Genomic DNA, 21603 nt, shown 5'->3' on the forward strand with positions numbered 1-21603 from the left:
ACAATCGAGGCCCCCACACAGCAGAGCCAAGAGGGAGAGACGTTGGTGAGCTTTGAGCTGGCACTGGGAGCGGTGGTTTGCACAGGATGCGAGCACGGGGACCAGCAGGGCTAGAGAGGTGCGGATAGGACCGTTTGATCCCGTGTCATCATGGGGGTGACGCACAGTTTCTCCTCAGAGGCCTTCGGATGCTGACTGCGGGAGGGAGAGCCGGGAGGTGCACAGAGCATGCATTCAGGAGAAAGGAGGCATATGGGACTTATTTCAGTTGTTCCATAAAAGCCTATTCGTCTCTTGCCTTAATGCCAGGAGCTAGAACTTTCCTTAAACACTCCTGTCTTCCTGCCCTTTACCCTGCTTGCCCCTTCCCTGACCGAGTTTGGGATGAAGAACCAGCCACGTGTCGAAGGCACCTCCTTTCTCTTGGGAGCCAGCTGTCTGTGGGAAGCCCAGATTCTGGTCTGTCTTTCTGTGCCGTCATTTCTGGGGGCAGCCCCAACCCGAGAGGGTCTCTAGGTTTTCATGTCAACTTGGAACCTGGTGGCACGTCTGGTCACCAAAGCCATCTTCCTGCAGCTCCGTCAGTAACAGAGCTGACAGTTGACGTCATCGGCCTAACTCCTATGTGTCTCTCAGTCGGTGTAGATCCTGGGCTGGGAAAAGAGGATGAGTAGTTGTTTTGCACACTGCCGGGAGCAGCGGCCTCTTTGTTATTCAGATACGACACGAGAGCCTGAGATGTGTTTGGCTGTGGTGACAGTGATCAAGGAAGCACACTTCCAGCCCCCCGGTAGCCCCTTTCAGGCCAAGACAGGTGAATGGGTCATGTGCGCGCTATAAGCATATGCCCAGGATGCCGTGGGACACCTAGAAGGAGCACCTAGTCAGCCCAGCCTCGGGAGGCAGGCCTTTTGGAGGTTTTAGGAGAGAGAGGAGGATTTCCCTCTTTGTCTCCTTATTTTAAGTATTCTCTCTAGTTGAAGGAAATGCTGAGCTAAGGGACGGTTGGTTACACCTCTAAGGTGTTGGGGGCACCTGCCGTAGTCACTGGGCTGCCCAGGAGCCCGCGCTGTCCCGTAGCAGAGCCGGGGCTGTGGGGCAGGAGAAGGACACAGAAGTCACCGGCCTGGCCTCAGAAAAGTATCACCTTAGAGACAAAAGACCTGAACGGATACTCAAAGGCTGAGGATTTTGAGTGGCACTATATTCTTGCCAAGGGCCTCGGTAAGCAGTGGGGAGTCTGAGCGGCCGTCGGACGAGGGCCGTACCCAAGAGGGGTTGCGGGCTGCCTTCTGCCGCCTTACAAATCTACCTGAAGTGATTCCTCATCTCTTGCCCTGCCGTTAGCCCCCAAGTTCGGAAGCTCGAGGCATTAGGGTTCTTCCAATCTACGCAAGGCTGCAAGACGATGTTCAGAGATAGGAGACACAGGTCTATGTTAACAAAGCGAAGCGTGATGGGTGATGGGTTGGAAATCACAGTTTTTAAGAAAATCCTGGTCGTGTGTGTGAGCCGAGTTGCTGGTTAAAACTACAACGGAAATCACAAGCCCAGATACCCAGGCTCTTCCTCGTTACCCACCGAGTCAGAATTTGGGAAACCGGGGGCAAGATGGCTTCCCTTGGCAACCTTGCCGAGGGACTCCGATGCCAGGGTGGAGGGCCTCTGACTTGCAGTCGCGTTTTGGTTCAGGCGGGTTTTCCAGCTGCTTCTGTCCTCTGCCATGTCTGGACGCAGTAGCCGCACCAGCGTTCCAGGTGGAGTTAAAACCTGGAACAGACGGAAGGATCCTGACCGATCAAGGAGGTCACCGTGACTCTGGCACAGTGTTCCTCAACCTTTGTTGCCACCTCCCGAGGAGCCTCCGTGAGACGTTTCATTCCTACCCACCCCGTAATGTCCTGCGGGAGTTTCTCTGTGCATACAGAAAGAGGAGGAGGATTTCTTCCCTTTGGGGGCAGTATCGCCCCTGTTGAGAATGACACTGTAGCAGAAGAGAGGCCTCTGCAGACCCCGAAGGAGGAACGTGGAGGTATTTTTTCCATCGATCACACCAGCGGAATAATGCTGCTCGCTATGGGGCAGCACTTTTCAGAGTGCTATGTGATTTTCGCAGCTGTTCTGTGAGGTCCTAGTAACGTTTCCAGAACACCCTGAGGTTAAGTAACTTGCTCAGAGCCACAAAGCTAGTCGTGCTGGGGCTGAGCTTCAAACCCAGACAGGCAGATTTGGAAGGCCACGCTCCAACCACTGAGCTATCCCGCCTCTCATAACTGATCCCAGCACTGTAGTGTCATTCGGTGCCTTAAAGGAACCTGGAAGCTTGCCATGGCTGGAAGTGTACTCAGTGCCTGTGTGACTGTGACTGTTCCAGACCCCCATGACCCCTCTCTCGTCTGCATGGAACCCCCGTCTTCTCCCCATGAAGAAGCGAAAGAGAATGGAGACGTTGGGAGACAGGAAGAGGGCTTCGTTCCCCAAATCTGGCCTCCTCCCACAACCAGCAGGGGCCAAGGAGGCCGCCTCACCCACACTGAGTCAGCGCTGGGGTAGAATTCCAAGTGAGGAAAAAGACACTGCCCCTTGGAGGGAGATTGGGAATATTCTAGAAATGGGTGTCTCACTCAGAAATCTGTTCCGAGAGGCAGTTTGAGGTAACCACCTTCAGTCTGATTTTCAGTCCTCCCAGAAAGCCTCCTTACCTTAGAGGAGTTCATGGCACCCGTTTCTTACTCTCCCGCTCGAAACTTCAGAAAGAGACAGAAAGCTGCCGTGTCGTGAGAGGAGACGCGGCGCCACGAGCGGACTTGTGCTTCGGGTGGTGGTTTGTGGAGCGTGGGGAGTGCACGGCTGTTCGAGCCTCACTTTCTTCCTGCTGCACCTGCCGGCCCCCTCCTGTGTCACCCCATCTCCCGCCCGACAGAGGCCATCTGAAAGTGGGGGTTGGGGAGCCGTGGGCCCCTCTGGGCCCCTCGCCCAGTTGATCTGCGTAGCAATCGATTTTTAGGCTGTCGGTGAAAACCTTTTTTCAGACGCGCGCTGAGGCGCTAAGTCTGCTGGCAACCCTTGTGTTGTTTGGTCTCTGCAGCTGGTTCGTGGCTGGCGGCGCCCTCCTGCTGATCAGCCTGTCGCTTGCGTGTTACTGCATCCTCTATCTGGAGTGGTGCCGCGGGATTGAAGATTACGACGTCAAGTATCCAGCCTTGATACCCGTGACAACTGCCGCTTTTATTGCGGCCGGCGTCTGGTGAGTTAACTTTGCAGCAACCAGGGGAATAAAGTGTGTTGTGATCAGGTGCCGATGTACGGGGCACGAAGCTTACAGAAAAGGAGAAACGGGAAAATGGCCTCCTGTCATTGCTAGTCTCAGAGGCCCTTTCTAGTAGGATCGTTCTTTACGTATTTAGCTATGGTTTTTTAATTTTTTTTAAGGTTTATTCATTTTGCAGAGACAGAACGTGAGTGGGGGAGGGGAAGCGGGAGAGGGAGACAGAACCCAAAGCAGGCTCCAGGCTCCAGGCTCCAAGCTGTCAGCACAGAGCCCGATGCGGGGCTCGAACCCACGAACCGTGAGCTCATGACCTGAGCCGAAGTCGGACGCTTAACCGACGGAGCCGCCCAGGTGTCCCGCGCATTTAGCTGTTTAAAACACAAATGTTGACGTGCTATCTGTATATATTCTGCGTTTTGCTTTTGAAATCATTTGCATTGTGAAGCGAGGGGGACAAGTATAAGAGACTCTTAAATACAGAGAATAAACTGAGGGTTGCTGGAGGGGTTGTGGGTGGGGGGATGGGCTAAATGGATAAGTAAGGAGCATTAGGGAGGACACTGGTGGGGGTGAGCACTGGGTGTGATACGTAGGGGATGAATCACTGGAATCTGCTCCTGAAATCGTTATGGCGCAATATGCTAACTTGGCTGTAAATTAAAAAATTAATTCATTAATTACATCGTGCTGATTGGGAAATGTAATATGGAAAGTGGAGACAACTTGAGTTGTCCAGCTGAATGAGTTAACCACTGCACTGGCGAACCCTCACCCAGGTCAGGAAAGAGAACCGAACCAGCCCCGTGATCCCTTTCCGCCCGCCCCCCGCCCCCCGCCCCCCGCCCCAGCCAGGGCGCTTTCCTTCCTGCCCATGGACAGACACTGTCCCGACCCGTGTGGGGCTTGCTTTCTTTGGCATCTCTTAAGTACCGTTTTTGTTTTGTCTATTTTTTTGACTTCGTAGAAATGGATTCAGGTATTCCGTATTCTTGTACGTTTGGCTGTTCACATGCAGTGCTATGTCTGGTACCTGTTTATCATTCTCACACTCGAAACTTCAGAACAAACAGAAAGCTGCTGTCTTCACTGTGAAAGAAAACGTGTCCCACGAGCGGGGTTGTAGTTTAGACGGTGCTGTACAGAGTGTGTGCGAAGCCTCGCTTTTCTTCCTGCCGAGTGTGTCGGTCTCATCCTGCCTCACCCCATCTCCCGTTAGACCCGAGCCGTGTATCACAGCCGCTCATTTCTGGTTAGCATTTCGTCCCATCACTGAATGCGTTCATCGCTTCTACTGTTGATCGCATCTGGATCGTTTCCAGTTTGGTGCTGTTGTTCATGATGCTCTTAACATTCTTGTGTGTGAGTCTCATGCGCATGTGCACGCGTGTCTGGTGGAGGTATGTGTGCACACGTGTGTATACATGTCTCTAGAGGTGAAATTGCTGGCTTATAGGTTATACATATCTCCAATTGCAGTAAACAGCTGAAATTTTTTTTTTTCCCCAAAGTGATTGTCCATTTTTTTTGTAACGGAGCCGTATCATTGGTAATTCGTCCATATTGGTACAAAAAAATGCGCCTCTTTATTTTTATTTTATTTTATTTTTAAGTAGGTTCCATGCCCAATACGGGGCTTGAACCTAGGACCCTAAGATTAAGAGTCACATGCTCTACCGACTGAGCCAGCCGGGCGCCCCTGGATAAGCCTCATTATTTTTAATTGTACACATTATCATCACACGGACATAACCTGGGTTTATTGAACCTACCCTCCTTTGGTGGCTAGACTTACAGTTGTTCTTACTGCTTTGCTACCAGGAAAATGCCACAATCCGTATCCTTCTTCTTAATAGGTAGTCGATGAAAAAACACTGATTTTTTTTTTTAATGTGTATGAAAGCACACTTGCTCACTGAAGAATAATCTGTTAATTACAGAAAAACACAAAGGAAATAAATCCCCATGATCCTGCAGCCAGAGAGAACAACTGTTCTTTATATGTTGTATATATTCCTCTAGCTTTTTTCCTTTCTCTATGTCAATTGAATTGGGATTTTGGAAAAACCATATATTTTGTGCCTATTCCGTTTAATTGAATGTTTTTTATGATTAATTTTCTGTCATTGAAATTGGAGGGCATTGACATGTATCACCTTGTGTTGTGGTTATTACTGACCCTTCGGTGATGTGGGTACACGGGTGTGCTGTTTTACATCCTAAGAGTGAGATCGCCCCGGAAAGGTTATTTTTTTAGAACAGTAGGATTTAAAAAGTTCCGTTGTTTAAAATTCCGTTTAAAAAACTATTACATAGTGAAACCAGTAACTATTTAATTAACTTCTGCTCTTACAAATTCAGTCCATAAAGATCATTTGCACTGAGAAGCTGTCTTATTCTTACCTTGGCGACAGGAGCAGTGTTTTTCTCAAAGGGAGATTTAATAGCAACTTATACGTCATTACGTTTTTCATCCTGTTTCTAACAAAAAAGTTATTTGAAACTGTGTCTTTACTCTGATGGTTTGACAGTGTGCGGGTCGTGGAAGCAGGCTGTAGCCATTGTCGTCGATGTGCCGCCACAGACACTGACTTTGAGAGACTTGGGATCCTGTTGGGCCAGCTCTCAGGGGAGGACCTTCAGTGGTTCGGTCCCAAGTGCTCTCTGAAGAGTTTGTGATATTTCCAGTGCTGGCCAAACCACATCTCTGGGAAACATGACATACACACACAGTTGCTGGCTAAGAGAACTTTCCCAAACGGAGTTCAAAGTGGGATCTCGGGGTACGTGCGTAGATTACAGCTGGAGCGGCCAACCGCGTGTGTCTTATCCTTTTCAGCTTCAACGTTGCCCTGTGGCACGTGTGGTCCTTCCTCACCCCGCTGGTGTTGTTCACTCAGTTTATGGGCGTTGTGATGCTGATCTCACTCCTTGGGTGATGTCCAGAGGTAAGAGTCCTGGAACGGCCTTTCTAACACTGAACTCACTGGACCAGTGTCTTCGGTGACCGTTTCCAGGTGGCACAGCAGTGACGGACTACTCACCGACTGTGCCTTCCTTCAACTCTGAGATGAAAGGGACCGAGACCTCTTCCCTTCTGGATAATTTAGTTCTCCATGACTATTTTCTGGGTAAGGCACTCCGCCCTTCAGAGATGTCGTATTTACACCTTACGGTGTAGATAAGCTCCCACAGTAGGTCACTTTCCACCCAGGTCAGCTTCCATCACCTGATACACACCAGACGACTGGCTAGGTTGCTGTTAGGGAGCAGGAACGTAGGAAGAACGGGCACTTTTACCCACTCGAGCTGTTCTGGCTGCCTCCTAAAAATCTGACGGACGACCCATCAGCCTTTTCCTTCCGTGTTACTTACAGAATCTCTTGCTCCCCACGGACGACTGCCTCCCTGGGCCTGCTGCCTTACACGGCGGGGTCTGTCTGTCGAGTACCAGACGACTCCTTTATCAAATAAATATGCATGAGAGCACTCCCTCTGCGTGCTTAGGGACACGGTGAAAAAGCCAAGATAGGCCCTCTCTTTACGCAACTGACTTCGGAGCTGGGAGGAAAACTTCTTCATGTGTCAGTTTATGGGCATGAAAACAGGCCCAGAGAAGTGGACGTTAACATACTAAGTAAAGGATTGGGGTGCATTTCAGCTAACAGCCTGTGCTCCCTTTGGAGTTCTGAGGGGAGTCACTGTACCCAAATAAGGGAGACACGGACAGAATCCCATCGCTGCCAGGCTGCAGGTGGTCACTAGCAGGTGTGTGGCCCCACAGAGGTGGAGAGTCCCCTGTGCACACTGTGCTGTCCGGGGCCATCTGGCGTCTCTCCCTTTGTCCGGGTCAGCACGTGTCGCCGCAGGACGGAGCCTCATCTGACCCCGTGTCCTCCTTTTCCCCTCCGCCCTGATACCGTTACGTTTTCTGCCGTTCAGTTTTCAGTTTTTACGCACGTTCAGGAGCTTTCGACCCTTGACGTGAGTTTGTTTTTGGTAATGGAGAGCCAGAGAGTGTTACAGGCATGTGGACTGAACTGTGCTTTTTTTTTTTTTAATTTTTTTTTTAACATTTATTTATTTTTGAGACAGAGAGAGGGAGAGAGAGCATGAACAGGGGAGGGTCAGAGACAGAGGGAGACACAGAATCCGAAACAGGCTCCAGGCCCTGAGCTGTCACCACAGAGCCCGACACGGGGCTCGAACTCACGGACCGCGAGATCACGACCTGAGCCGAAGTCGGCCGCTTAACCGACTGAGCCACCCAGGCGCCCCTGAACTGTGCTTTTTAAACAGGAAATCCAGCTGCTTAAAAGACAGACTGTCTCACTCAGAATATAAAGGCTGGCTTTCTTTCAGGTGTAAGAGCGTGTCACTTCGACGCGAACGATTCAGCACCCAGCCAGCTGGCAGCATCGCAGGTGTAACAAGTGCTACAACGTGTCCTCGTATCTAGGAAGTGAGTGGTTTCCTCGGAAAAACTATAACGTTGCAGTCTGGTTGAAATCAGAATAAATTCGATTTCGTTTGTCTGTCCTCACACTCAAGTGATTACTGAATTTTTCGCACTCAGAATAGAAATGTTCTGTTCAAAATAGAAATAATTAGTTTGTGGTGTCAGTCTGATGAATCGTTGGAGAAAGTGTTGGTGTGAACATTTAAGCAGAGTTTCATTATAGGCACATGGTGTCCTCCCCAAATTGCAGAGTTGTTCGCCCTTTGATCGTATGCGATCACTGGGTGTGTATATGTGGGAATGATCATGTCATGTGCCTTTAACCCAGCTTCTGCAATTGCAGGGGTTTGTTAGGTGACAGGACCACTTGAAAGCATTTTATGTGTTCCTGCCACTTTAGATTTTATCATGTGTAACTTACTGGGTTTCTAGCATTTGTTCAACGTGGGCACTTTTACTCATTTTTAAGTACACGTACTTTTTCCTTAACATTTAAATAAAATATTTTTATAACTTTCCTGTGGGTTTTGTTACTGCAGACTTTGGGACCTTTGGTTTCAGCTGATAGCACTTTGCGTTAAGGGTGTAAGTCTACTCTGCTCTTCGGAGACCTCAGGAAGACAGACGCTTTCAAATGCAACCACATTCACCTTAAACCTCACCAACACGGGCTTTGTGGTGTTGATTATCATCTCCCTGACAAAGGGGACTTCGGTGGAAGATGTGGGCTAATGTTTACAAAACACCCGCCACAGTGCCTGGTACACGTAGGTGCTCACTCCATTCATGGTAATGGAGAGAGAAAGAAAGACCACGTAGATCCAGGATCAGGGATGGGACGAGGCAGGCGTGACCAGCGGGCAGAATCAAGCCCAGCCTGTGTACCCACACGTGAGGGCTTCCTCACAAGTGAGGAGCAAGGTCAGGCCCCCCGCCATCCCATCTTAAATTTTTTTTTTAATTTATTTTTTTATTATTATTATTTTTTAATACTTATTTAGTTTTTGAGACAGAGAGAGACAGAGCATGAACGGGGGAGGGTCAGAGAGAGAGGGAGACACAGAATCTGAAGCAGGCTCCAGGCTCTGAGCTGTCGGCACAGAGCCCGACGCGGGGCTTGAACCCACAAACCGTGAGATCATGACCTGAGCCGAAGTCAGACGCTTAACCCACTGAACCACCCAGGTGCCCTCCATTTTAATTTTTTTTAATGTTTATTTATTTTGGAGAGCGAGCGAGCGAGCAGGGGATGAACAGGGAGAGAGGGAGACACAGAATCTGAAGCAGGCTCCAGGCTCCGAGCTGTCAGCACAGAGCCTGACGTGGGGCTCAAATTCACATGAGACAAGACAAGATGAGACCTGAGATCATGACCTGAGCTGGAGTCTGGTGCTTAACCAACTGAGCCACCCAGACACCCCATCCCCCCCCACCCCATCTTTTATTGCAGAGCATAGTTCCATTTGGATAGAAAGCTAAGGCTGTGCATTCCTGGACACTGGTTTGTCAGAACCCAGAGAGCCAAACGCTGACGCTGTGGCCAAGAAGACGGTAAGATTACGCTGTTACTTGCAAAGAGACCTTTCAATAAGTTTTTTGAAACAGGATCATGTGCGGTCCCTGTTTCTGTCAAATAACTGCCACATGTGTTATTTAGGGTCTGTCCCTGTTACTGTAACTGCTAAATAAGTACAAACGGTATCAGGCCGTCCTGTGGGAGGAGCACCACACTTCAGAGTCAAGACTAAGTGAGCACTTGTAAGTCCCCACCCCGACGGCCAACGATAGGGTAGAGGCAGGTTCGTGCTCTTAAAGCTGTACCTGACTTTGGCCATCCCAAGCCTCAAGCCCAAGTCTCCTACCTGCTTGCACCCCGGATGCCCAGGCCCGTTGCTCAGAGGTGGTGGTGTGGTTGGGGAGCAGAGCTGTTCCACAGGAAGAGTTCTCCAGGCGATTCCTGCATGCGGCCCGGGTCGAGAACTCCCCTGTTGCAGTCAATCTGGGGAGAGATCTCTCTGCAGAAGCTGGAGTCTTCGAATTGGCAGGGAACAGAGAGATCAAGGGATCTAACTTCGCTCACTAGGATAAAAACCAGACTGGGACTCCCCCCAACCCCCCAGTCTATGTCTGGGACCCAGCTCGGGTGACAGTGGTCTTTTTAAGAGACTAAAAGGATTTAAGACCCTGGCTGTGTCGGGGCTCTTTGGTCGTATGCACCCTTAAAAGCTCTCTTCAGCAGCAGCCAGGCACTGGAAGGGACTAGGGAAAGTTGCGAAGTCTCTGCAGGTGGGCTAGTGTGGGGGGACAGGCTGGGGCCAGGTGACAGAAGTTATTAGGTGCCCTCTGCAGTCCCAGTCCAGATAAATGCCTCCACTTAAAAACATTTTTCTCTTGAAAGACCGATTCAAGCACAGTATTCCTCGAGGTGGGAAAGAGTCCGGTGGATTCTAGGCCCATGGGATTCATAAAAACTAAAGGAATCAGCAGCAGGAGTATTTTGCATGCACTGAGGACTGAGTCCAAAGGGGCAGGCGTTGCAGGGTTCTGGGCCGAGGGAAGGTGGGGCAGTTGGTGGCGGCCGCAAACCCTCCTCACCCGAGTGCCAGATTCAGCCCCCAAGCCGAGGACCATGATTTCCCCATTTGGGCAGAAGTGGGACGTACGGCTGCTTTATTTCTAAAGCAGTGTGAGCGCCTGAATTTTACTGTTAACCGCAGCTTTTGCAAACCTTTCAGAACCTCGCTTTGGGCGTATTCGTCGTGCCCTGAGATGCATCCTTCCCACGTGCACACAGATATATTGCCACGTTTCCCATCTTCGAACACACCCCCCCCCAAGTCGGGGTCCCTCATGCCTCTCCACTTACTGACCGTTTTCTTTGCCCCCCACCCCGCCCCAATAGCAAAACTCCACCAAAGAGCTCTCTCTGCCCACGCTCTCCAGTCGTGCTCCTTTCTGAAAAAGTTGTATTAGGTCACACTTTTGCAAAAGAGTGTTAGAACGTTGCCTTATGTTTACAGTAAAGAGGAGTCAAAGAGGACCTCAGGAGCTGGGTGCCCCCCAGCCTACACACCTCCAGTGGCAGGAGTGACCCCCAACTCAGCCACTGCTCCCCCGCTGTCCCCCGGCACTCACCTGAACACCATCAGGGCCACCCGGACTCTTCTCATAATCCCTTCATCCCTGTCACCGTGGCCAGCACAAAAGGCCTGGCACTCCCGGGCCACGTCTCACCTCCTGGCCTCACCCCCACGTGCGTGTGTTCCCCTCATCCGCGTAACAAATCACAAGACACGTTTAGGCTTAAAACCACCGCCACCGTGGTCTTGTTCGTGTGTCTGAAATTTGGACAGGAATTTGCAGGAACAACCTGTTTCCTCCCCACATGGGGTGACCCAGCCGGCAGGCTGGTGGTCCCCTTCCAAGGCGGTTCCCTCTGGGCTGGCGAGGTGGTGCTGGCTGCTGATTTCTCTCCGCACAGGGTCTCCCCCGGGGGTCGGGGGGGGGAGGGGTGGGCAGTTTGGGTTTCCTCCCCGCAGAGTCGCTCAGGTCCAAAGCTTTTGTGTCGGTGTCGGTAGCTGCTGTAACGAGCTGCCACAGACAGCAGCTAAAACAACAGACGTGGATTATCTCGCAGTTCCGTAGTTTGAGGTCTGCGGTGGGGCTCACGGGTGTGGGCAGGGCTGTGGTCCTTTCTGGAGGCTCCAGGAGGGGAGTCCATTTCCTGTGCTGTCAGGCGGGCAGCAGAATTCAATTCCTTACGGTCCGAGGACGGAGCTCCCCATGCCGAGCTGGCTGTCAGCGAGGGCCGTTCCCAGCTTCTAGAGGCACCTGCATTTCTTGCCTCGTGGCGCTCTTCCTCCTCTCAAAGCCGCGCCTGTCCTGCCTCCTCGTCATTGTCATATTGCCCAGATCCGCTCTTCTGCCTTCCGCTTCCGCTTTCGGGGGGCCCGTGTGATCACGCCAGGCTCACCTGGGCAACCCCAGGTGCTCTCCCTATTTTAAAGTCCTTAATCCGCCGTCAGTGTTCCTCTTGCCGCGCAACGCAGCGTTGTTGGTAGCTTCCCGGGAGCAGGGTGTGGACCCCTTTGGGGGCATCGCTCTGCCCACCGCTGTGTCCCAGAGACAGGAAGCCCCCACTTAGAGCATGGGCTCAGAAACTGTCCAAGTAGTTACAGACCCCAGATTCAAGGGGACATACCTTCCCCTCATCCTAAAGGAGGAGGGTCAAGGAACGTGTGAGCCGGGTGTTAAAACCACCACAGTCTCTGGCCACAAATTCTCTGTGTTCCTCCCACACGCGAAAGTCCCAATCCTGGAAGCCCCATCCTGTTCCAGCATCAGACACAGGCTTGAGCTCCAGGATCTCATCATCTGAATCAAGAGCGGTGCGGGGGCCTCGAGCTGATCACCCTCACAGGCGAGTTACCTGTCGAACGCACACCGAACATACAGTGGTGAGGCAGGCGCAAGTACGCGCAGTAACATTCAAAAAGTGGGGAACGAGGCACACAGTCGCTGGTCCACAGAAATCCAGCTGGGCGCGGGTCCCCCTCTCTTGCTTAGGGACCAGTGCTGCCTCCTAGGACTCTGACAAGGTGTCAGGCTCTACCCTCTGGGCTCTATTCGCCCTCCGTGTCATTCTTTTCTGGAAGAAAACAGTTTAGAATCCAGCTTTCTCAGCCTGCTTCCTGCCCAGAAAAGGTCTGAGCTCCTGAGGGTTCTTCATTTTGCACTGTCTTCCCCTTCTGTCTGAGCTGGAGGTGTTTCCGCAAGAACAGTTTGCAAAGAATGAGAGGTCATCTCTGCGGCTGCATTTAAATCTTTACCTCCTTGAGCTACAGGGTAGACTCAGGGAAGGATCAGGCTCAGGACTTAATTGGGGGCAAAGTATCCGAGCCGGGTGACTTCTCAGTCTGGGAAATTTCATCCACCAGAGTCAGGGCCTGACAGGGAACGACCAGGTCTTGAGAAATGGACACCTACCTATGGCATGAACTGGATGTCATCTGATCCACCAAGAGCAAGGCTGGGCATGCCCCACAGTGATGCATTGCTGAGTAGAAATGGTATATAAGCTTGAACGTGAACTGGAAGCCATTAGTCGGTTGCATGTACAGGTGGCTCAGGGGCCTTTGAGATCGATTTTTGCTACATACTGTCTCCTTTTTAAAAAAAATTTTTTTTTTTTTAATGTGGGGCGCCTGGGTGGCTCAGTCAGTTGAGCGAGCGACTTCGGCTCAGGTCATGATCTCGCGGTTCGTGACTTCGAGCCCTGCGTCGGGCTCTGTGGTGACAGCTCAGAGCCTGGAGCCTGCTTGGGATCCTGTGTCGCCCTCTCTCTCTGCCCACGCCCGCTTGTGCTCTGTTTCTGTCTTTCAAAAATGAATAAACATAAAAATTTTTTTTTTAATTTTTTAAAATTATTTTTGAGAGAGTGCACAAGCAGAGGCGGGGGGCAGAGGTGGGGGGGGGGCAGAGGATCCAAAGTGGGCTCTGTGCTGACAACAGCAGTGAGTCCAATTCGGGGCTCGAACTCACGAAATGTGAGGTCATGACCTGAGCCGAAGTCAGATGCTCAACCGACTGAGCCACCCAGGCGCCCCTGCACTGTCTCCGTTAATCTACACCTGCAGTCCCTTGGGGAGTTTCTCATGAGTGGCGGAGAAAAAGCTCCAGCTTAGTTTCCAGGTGGTTCTGCATGATATGACGGCACCAGCCATCACGATATGCTGTCCCCCCGCGTAGACGGCTGCAGCCTTACAGCCCTACCCAAAGGTGACCCTGAAGGAAAGGCTGTGAAGGAAGATCTTCCCAGTGGGCTGAATGTTGAGGGGTACATTTGCTTGGCCACTTTGGCCGGATTGAGAGATGGCCAGGGTACAAATCGACATGAACTCGTGGATGGTTGCTAACAGACTCCCAGCGTGGCTGGATGGTCAGTGACTTGCAAAGAGAAGAATTGGAAACTTATTGACAAGGAGGTTTGGGGAATAATATGTGGAGGGGCCCGTCAGCACGGATTCAGAGTGTGAAAAATGAGTCACGTGAGTGTTCACCAGGGGCAACGCCTGCAGGGGAGGGGGTAAGAGAGCATGTTCTGTTGGTGTCTGTCAGCCTCTGCCTAGCCACCCAGTGTTTCCTCCACGGGCCCACGTACAAGGTGCAAGATGGAGGGCTGTGCACACGCTCAGCAACGTAGAAGTCCTTCCCCAAGGCTGACCCGGTTGACATATGCTGCGTGCAGAACCTTCTGGAATGACTTGAGAAGGGGCTCTGAATTTTTGCCACTTCTCCCTTCCCTTGAACCTGGATGGGCTCATGACCGCCTTCACCGACAGAATATGCCAGAAATGACGCCTTAGTGTGGCTTCTAAGGCTAAGTCGTAGAGACCACTCAGCTTCTGCTGGGTCTCCTGGGATGCTTGCTGTCCAGATGTTCCCTCCTGGGAGGCCCCTTCTCGAGGCTCAGATGGAAGGCTGTGGGAGGTTCAAGCTGCAGAAAGAGGGCACGTGTGGGAACCCAGCTGAGCCCAGGCTTTGGGTCACTGGGGCACCAGAATGTGAATGAAGAAATCTGCAGAGATTCCAAGCCCTGGCCATTGAGTCATGCCCCAGCCGTTCTCATCTTTCCTGCTGAGGCCCTGGACATTGTAGACCTGAGACGAAAAGCAATGCCCGCCGTGTCCTCTGTAGATCCTGACCCACAGACCCATGAGCACAACAAAAATGGTTGCCACACGCCAGCAAGTTGGATAAGCGATTAAGTTTGCTGGAAGCACTGTGAACGGCAGAGACCCCCCCCCCCCCCGTGCTGCTGATGTGGAACCTTTCCCTGGGGACACCGGCCTGGTGGACGTTCGATTCTATCAGACCCCTTCCATCATGAAGGGAGTGGGGGGACTTGTCCTCCCTGGATGAGACACATACTCTGAAGAGGAGTTTGCCTTTTCCTTCCCATGATGCTTCTGCTGGCATTTATATGGTCAAGGAGTTCCACACCACACTGCTGCTGCTTCTCCTTTTTTTTTTTTTTTTTAACATTTATTTAAAAAAATTTTTTTAATGTACTTATTTTGAGAGAGAGAAAGAGAGACAGAGCACGAGCGGGGGAGGGGCAGAGAGAGAGGGAGGCACAGAATCCGAAGCAGGCTCTGGGCTCCGAGCTGTCAGCACGGAGCCCGCCGCGGGGCTCGAACTCACGAACCGCGAGATCAGGACCGGAACCGAAGTCAGACGCTCAACCGGCTGAGCCACCCAGGCGCCCCTCACACCGCACTGCGTCTGATGACTTCACCAATGCTCAGGGCTTAACATCCATTCAGAGTCCATTCTAGTGTTTCCCAAAGGATCTGCATAGAAAAAAAAAAGAGTGGAAAAAGTAGTTAAATCCAAGTAAAGACTGTAGTTTAGCTACTGCATTCGTATCAATGTTAATTTCTTAGTTTTGACAAAGATACCGTGGTGTATGAGGGGTAGGAGGAGGTGAGGCAAGTTGGGTGAAACGTAAACCATCTTCACAACTCTTCTGCAAATCTGACGTTATTTCAAAAGGAAAAGTAAAAAAAAAAAAAAAAATGACGCAGGAGTGACCTTTCCCGAGTGAACTGTCACCATGCTATGACACTGTATGTCCTTTTGGGGAAGGCTTAGAGGAAAATTCCCAGGATATATATATATATTTTTTTAATTTTTTAATATTTATTTTTGAGAGAGCGAGTGGGGGAGGGTCAGAGAGGGGCTCGAACTCACAGACCGCGAGATCAGGACCGGAACCAAAGTCAGACGCTCAACTCACTGAGCCACCCAGGCGCCCCTATTCCCAGGATATTTATGGCAATGTTGCAAGGCTTTTGTCAAGGAGACCCGCCCCCTCTTCCTTCAAGGACTCTGGGTCTGTGAACTGGCTCAGGTTTGGGAATTGAATGAGAGTCTTGTAATGATTCAGGATAGATCTCTGTTTACCTTATCTAGAGGTTTTCTAGTTATATAAATCAAATAATAATGCTTTAATAGGCTGCCTGTCACGGGCTGTGTCACGGGCTGAATTGTGCCCCCTTTCCCAAAGATATGCTGAAGTCCCTCCCATGGTCCCTGTGCCTGTGACCTTATTTGCAGATGTAATTACAATGCAAGTTAAGATGAGGTCATGCTGGAGGAGCGTGGGCCCTTAATCCAATATGACTAGTGTCCTTATACAAAGAGGAGATGGACAGAGACAGAGGAAAGATGACCATGTGACAATGACAGGGACAGGGATTCTATTATGCAACTGGAAGCTAAGGGGCACCAAAGATTAGGACCAGCCACTAGAAGCTGGAAGAGGCGAGGAGGGACCCTCTCCTAGATCCCTCAAAGGGAGCGAGTCCCTGTCTACACCTTGATTTCCAACCTCCAGGCTCCAGACCCGCCAGACAAGAAATTTGTGTTGTTTTAAGCCCCCCAGTTGGTTAAGCTTCCAGCTCTTGATTTTGGCTCAGGTCATGATCTCACAGTTCGTGAGTTCAAGCCCTGCATCAGGCTCTGTGCTGATAGCGTGGAGGCTGCTTGGGATTCTCTCTGTCTCTCTCTCTCTCTCTGTCTCTCTCTCTCTCTCTCTCCCTCTCTCTGCTCCTCCCCTGACTCTCTCTCTCTCTCTCTAAATAAATACATAAACATTAAAAAATAAAAAATAAAAAAAGAAATCGAGAGTTCTGTATGGCTCAGATCTTTGAAACACTTATACATCAGCAGGAGGCAGAAAGATGGGTAAATCTGTCAATCTTCAGCATCGTTTTGAGTAGAGAGTAAAGGAGACCGACTTCAGTCTCTCTCTTTTGTGTCCAGAAACTTACACTTCATTGCTCATTAAAAGGAATCGAGGTGGCCCAGAGAAGGGAGTCCCACTTGACTTTCAGATGGGGATTGCGTGTTATGTGTCCTTGAGTTCTCAGTGAGGAAGGGCAGCACGACTGCTCTAACAGGTAAACTGTGTAGCGGCTTAGCACGGTAGAAGTTTTCTTCTCACTCACGGGGGCCCAGCTTCAGCGGGGAAACTCTGCTTTGCCACTCACGGGGTGGGGAGGAGGGCTCAGGCTGACGCACTCTGCCGTCTTCAGCACGGAGTTCGCGGGGGCGCTCGGGGTATCGATGCCATCACTTCTGCCTCCACTCCCCCGACCAGAACCTGGTCGCCTGGCTCCACCTAGGTGCAAGGGGAGAGTCCCTGGCTGGACAGCCACTTCCCGGTGACGATTCTACGCCGTGGAAGGGGAGCCCATGTTTGATGGTCAGCTGGCTGCCTCTATAGCATAGCCTCAGCTCAGTGCCCAGCATGTAGTAGGTGCTCAGTAAATAACAAAGTGTCTCGGGTACTTTGTATTTGGTGGGACATTCCCACGTACTTCATATGTATCAGGCTACTTTGTCCCCATAGAAACCTGCGAGAATGGTTAGTATTAAGAGCTCCGTTTTAGGGAAACCTGGGTGGCTCGGTTTGCATCTGACTTCGGCTCAGGTCATGATCTCGCGGTTCGTGAGTTCGAGCCCCACGTCGGGCTCTGTGCTGACAGCCCAGAACCTGGAGCCTGCTTCGGAGTCTGCGTCTCCCTCTCTCTCTGCCCCTGCCCTGCACACGCTCTGTCTCTCTCTTAAAAATAAATAAACATTACAAGAAATACTAAAAGAAGAGCTCCGTTTTACAGATGAGGAAATTGAGGCGCAGTGAGGCTCAGTAACTTGTCCAGGGTCACAGCAGTAAGTGATGGAGCCAGGAATCGGACCCCGAAGCCTGGCTTTAGAACTCACCCACCGCCCCCCCTTCCCCGCCACGTGATATTGCCTGTCCCTACAAATCCATGCTGACTTGAGCTTGATTCATGAAAGAGACAATGAATTAATGTGTGCTGTAAAACTGTAAAATGAAATAAAAGCAGAGGTGATTTTTACGGAAGTCTGGGGCATTCGTGGAGTTCCTGCCATCTGCCAGGCGGTCTCTCTCCCTCCCTCTCTCTTTCTCTCCCTCCCAGTTTCCCATGGCATTTGACACAAACTGTGGCTTCATTTTGTTGTCCCCAGGCCTGGCCTTATACCTGACACTTGGGAGGGGCTCACTACACATTTTCCAACGTATGATAAAAACACAGCTTGGGTGCTAGGGAGCAGAGCCAATCAGACATAGTTCTCTTGCCTTCAGGGCGCTCAGCATTGGAAAGACAGTTGACAATAGTCTACAGTGTGGGGCACGGACGGATGGGGAGCTGGACACGCCCACAGGGGAGCACAGAAGGAATAAGCTGGGTGTCTTCCTTTCCTGGGGCTGCCCTAACGAAGGCCACCAACGACACAGATCTATCGGCTCAAAATTCTCGAGACTAGGAGTTCAAGATCAAGATGTCCGTTCCAGGCCTCTCTCCGTGTTTCTGGCGGTCTCAGGGCTTCCATGGTTCGTAGATGGCACTCTCTGTGTCTTCACATCACCTTTCTCTCTATATGTGTCTGTCTTCAGTCTCCCCTTTTTTGTAAGGACACGGCCGTATTGGATCAGAGCCCACCCTGATGACCTCAACTTGATCATTTCCAAATAAGGTCGCATTAACAGGGATGGGGAGTTAGGGCTTCACTGGAGGGGGGGACGCATTCAACACGTGTTCACTGAGCACCTCGGGTGTGCTGGTCACCACTGTCCTATGCTCTGGAGCTAGAGCCATGGACAAGATAGGCAATGTCCTTCTAGAGCGTTCGTTACGGCGGGAGAGACGGGCCACAGATGTACACACGTTCCAGGTGTGAGCTAAGGAGGAAAAGAAAGCAAGGGAAGGGGACGGAGCAGACGCGGGGAGACACAGCATTGTGCCCCGTGCCCTGCGGGTCCGGTGAGACCCACACCTGGCTTGCTTGTTCATGCAACTTCCCCCCACTTGTGCCTTCGTTAACCCCTCGGTTTATTTACCGAGCATCACCTGGCCTGGGTCTGGGGAAACCCAGCTGAAAGTCACAGTCTTCCTCCCAAAAGAGGAGCAAACAGTGCCTCCTCTAGGAACATCTCACCCTTCCTGGCAGACTCAAGGCTCCCCCAACCCTCCCCTCGGGGCAGCCCTGCTCCCCGGGGGCTGCTTGCTCAGTCCCCACTGCGGGCCATGATTAGAAGACAGGGCCGAGTCTCACATCGGATGCTCTCTAGCCTCCCAGTGCATTCCCGACACATACTTGTCTGTTCAGCATGTCCCTGCCAGGGTGCCGGCTCCTTGACGGCAGTCTTTCATAGCTGAAGTTTCCAGTACCCAGAAGAGCCTGGCAAATGACTCAGCGTTGGAGAAGTAAGTGTTGGCCACACCAATGAATGAGTGAAAAAAAAAAAATGAAGGCAAGACAAGGCTCCCAGGTTGACTCCCTGCTGGTCCAGCCCCCGCCCCCCGCCCCCCCGCCCCTTCAGGGCCCTCTGGCAGTCAGAACCGCTATGTAATTCAGTGGATCCACTGCAAGATGAAAATGTGGGTCTGCTTGTTCAACAATTAATTTCAGGAGAGCAACAGAGAGCGTGAAACCCAGGGGAAGAGGGGGTCTCCTGGGTGAGGAGCCCTCTATTACAGCATAGGAGGCTCGTGCAGGAGGCCTTTCCTCCTCCAGGCTGCAGGCCCCCCCCCCCAGCAGCTCCCTCACCAACTCCCTGCTCCCACTCTGCTCTCAGCCACCTCTGCCTCTAGGATGCTCTTTTGCAAAAACCTCTGGCGGGGGTGGGGGTGGGGGACTCTCCTCTTCGGTGGCATCTGAACGGGACACCCTGGCAGACGCCGTCAGCTTCAGAGGGGCTGGGGTGCTGAGGGACGGGCTGGGGGCACCTGTAGCTCCGGGAAGGCCCAAGGCAGCTGCCCCCAACACCCCTCTGCTTCCAGAAGCAGCTTTCCATTCCCTTGGAGGGGGTGCACAGGTGATCTCTCTCCTTGGGAGGCAGCTCCTGGGCATCTGGGCATCTGGCAGACACACAAGGACACCAGATGCACAAACACAGACACAAACAAAACACACCCCTCCCCCATTCATAGACCTAGGGAGGAGCGCTGAGACACCTTCGCCTCCTTGTCCCAACCAGACACACCCCTAAGACAGACGGCCAGACACAGGGAGAGATTCACACAGAGAAAACATGCGGTAGAAATACACAGGGTGAAGGACAGACAGACTCACAAGGACATTTCGAGGCTCACCTAGACCTCTGCGGTCGGCGTCGCAGCTCCTCTGGGACAGTCCCCACAGTGGGACACCCCTGCCGGACCCCAGCAACGCCCCCTGCGCCTACTCGGTCCGGCTGACTCAGGGTGACCCTTTGCCCCCCACCGCAATCCCAGGAGCCAGGAGGCACCTGTCGTCATCCAGGGTTTCCGTGACTCCCGGGCAGGGCTGGGTGGGCGGGCGTCCACGAAGCGGACAGGGGTGCGGACAGCGGAGGGGGGGCGGGCCGGGCGCGGGGAGGGGACGTCGGGGGAGGGCTGGCCCGGGTCCCGGGCGTCAGGGGCGGGGAGCGGCCCGCGTGGGTCAAAGAGTGGGCGGGAGGGCTGCCCCCGGGCTTTGGGGAGTCCCGGGAGGTGGGCAGTGCGCTTTCAGGAGCGCGAAGAGGCAGCCGGGGTCAGCCCGGGGTCAGCGGGTGGGGGGCGGCGGCGGCGAGCGGACCGGGCTGTGCACCTTGACCGAGGGAGGGCAGAGGGGAAGAAGCGAGGAGAGCAGGTGTCGCAGGGCGATCGGGAGAGGGGGACTGGTCGGCAGAGAGCGTCAGGGCAAGGGCGGGGGTGGGGACAGCCGGTGGGGCCCCGGGCCCGCAGCCGCTCCCGGAACCAGACTCCGGGCGGGTCACTCCGTGATGCCCGGGGGCCAGGGGGCGCCTGCCTCTCCCCAGGCGGCCGGGAGCGCCCCGGACAGGGTGCCGTCGGGGCCCGCGGCCGGCCCCTCGCCCCAGCTCGCGGCCCCGCGGGAGTCCCCGGCCCCTCGGCGGGGCGCGCTCCGCGCCAGCGTCCCGCAGAAGCTGGCCGAGGCGCTGAGCAGCCAGTACGGGCTGATCGTGTTCGCGGCGGGGCTGCTGCTCCTGCTGGCCTGGGCCGTGCACGCCTCGGGCGTGGGCAAGAGCGACCTGCTGTGCGTCCTCACGGCGCTCATGCTGCTGCAGCTGCTCTGGATGCTGTGGTACGTGGGCCGCAGCGCCGCGCACCGCCGCCTCCTCCGCCCCAAGGACACGCACGCCGGCGCGCGCTGGCTCCGCGGTGAGTCTCCCGGCCGCCGGCAGGTGCGGCGCGCAGCCCGCCGGCTCGCCCGCCAGCCGCTCGGCGGCGCCCTTTCCCCCGACTTCCCTCTGCTCCGTCTTCCCCCGCCGCGTTTCGGGCTCTCCCCGCCTCCCTGCCTTCTCTCTTTTTCTTTGTTACGCCCGGGCTGTTGTAGCAGCCTCCTCTCTCTCTGCCGTCAGGCTCTCGGCACACATCCCGTCCTGAGAGCCGCAGCTACACGAGCCCGCTCACGTCTCTCCTCGGCTGAAATTCCTGCAGCCAAGAGGGAGGCCGCACTCCCCGTCCTGGCATTCACGGCCTGCTGAGATCAGCCCCCCGCAGTGCGCTCTGGTTTTATCCCCTCCTTTGCCCTCGGTTCTGGGCTCCCGAGAGGCTCTTAGTTCCCATTACGGTGTTTCAGGTCTCCATGCCTTTGCATATTCTGTTCCCGCCTCCCTCAGTGCCTTCCGCCTGCCTTGCCTTGCAGAACAGGGCTCAGGCCTCACTCCGTCCCCTCTGGTGGTGCTTTTCTGATTTCCCCTGCTCTTTGTGGTCTGACCACACTCCCCCACCCCTCACCATGCCCTGGGGAGACCTGTTCTTGATATCTCTGTCCACCCCCCACCCCCCCACCACCCTGGGGG

The 21603-nt window shown here is 53.2% G+C and overlaps 2 protein-coding genes across 2 annotated transcripts in view; both read left to right on the top strand.

The window, feature by feature from the left end:
• The window catches only part of TMEM128 (transmembrane protein 128), a 10326-nt gene extending 2515 nt beyond the window's left edge, over window positions 1–7811 (top strand). The window contains exons 3-5 of the mRNA XM_049630302.1: window positions 3089–3247; window positions 6108–6216; window positions 7631–7811. Coding sequence (XP_049486259.1) covers window positions 3089–3247; window positions 6108–6207 — 259 coding nt within the window. The 3' untranslated portion in view covers window positions 6208–6216; window positions 7631–7811. The remainder of the gene's footprint in view (window positions 1–3088; window positions 3248–6107; window positions 6217–7630) is intronic.
• A 12751-nt stretch (window positions 7812–20562) lies between these two features.
• The window catches only part of OTOP1 (otopetrin 1), a 35477-nt gene continuing 34436 nt past the window's right edge, over window positions 20563–21603 (top strand). The window contains exon 1 of the mRNA XM_049630303.1: window positions 20563–20959. Within this exon, the coding sequence (XP_049486260.1) occupies window positions 20563–20959 (397 nt within the window). The remainder of the gene's footprint in view (window positions 20960–21603) is intronic.

This window comes from Panthera uncia, chromosome B1, assembly GCF_023721935.1.
Source record: "Panthera uncia isolate 11264 chromosome B1, Puncia_PCG_1.0, whole genome shotgun sequence".
Taxonomy (NCBI): domain Eukaryota; kingdom Metazoa; phylum Chordata; class Mammalia; order Carnivora; family Felidae; genus Panthera; species Panthera uncia.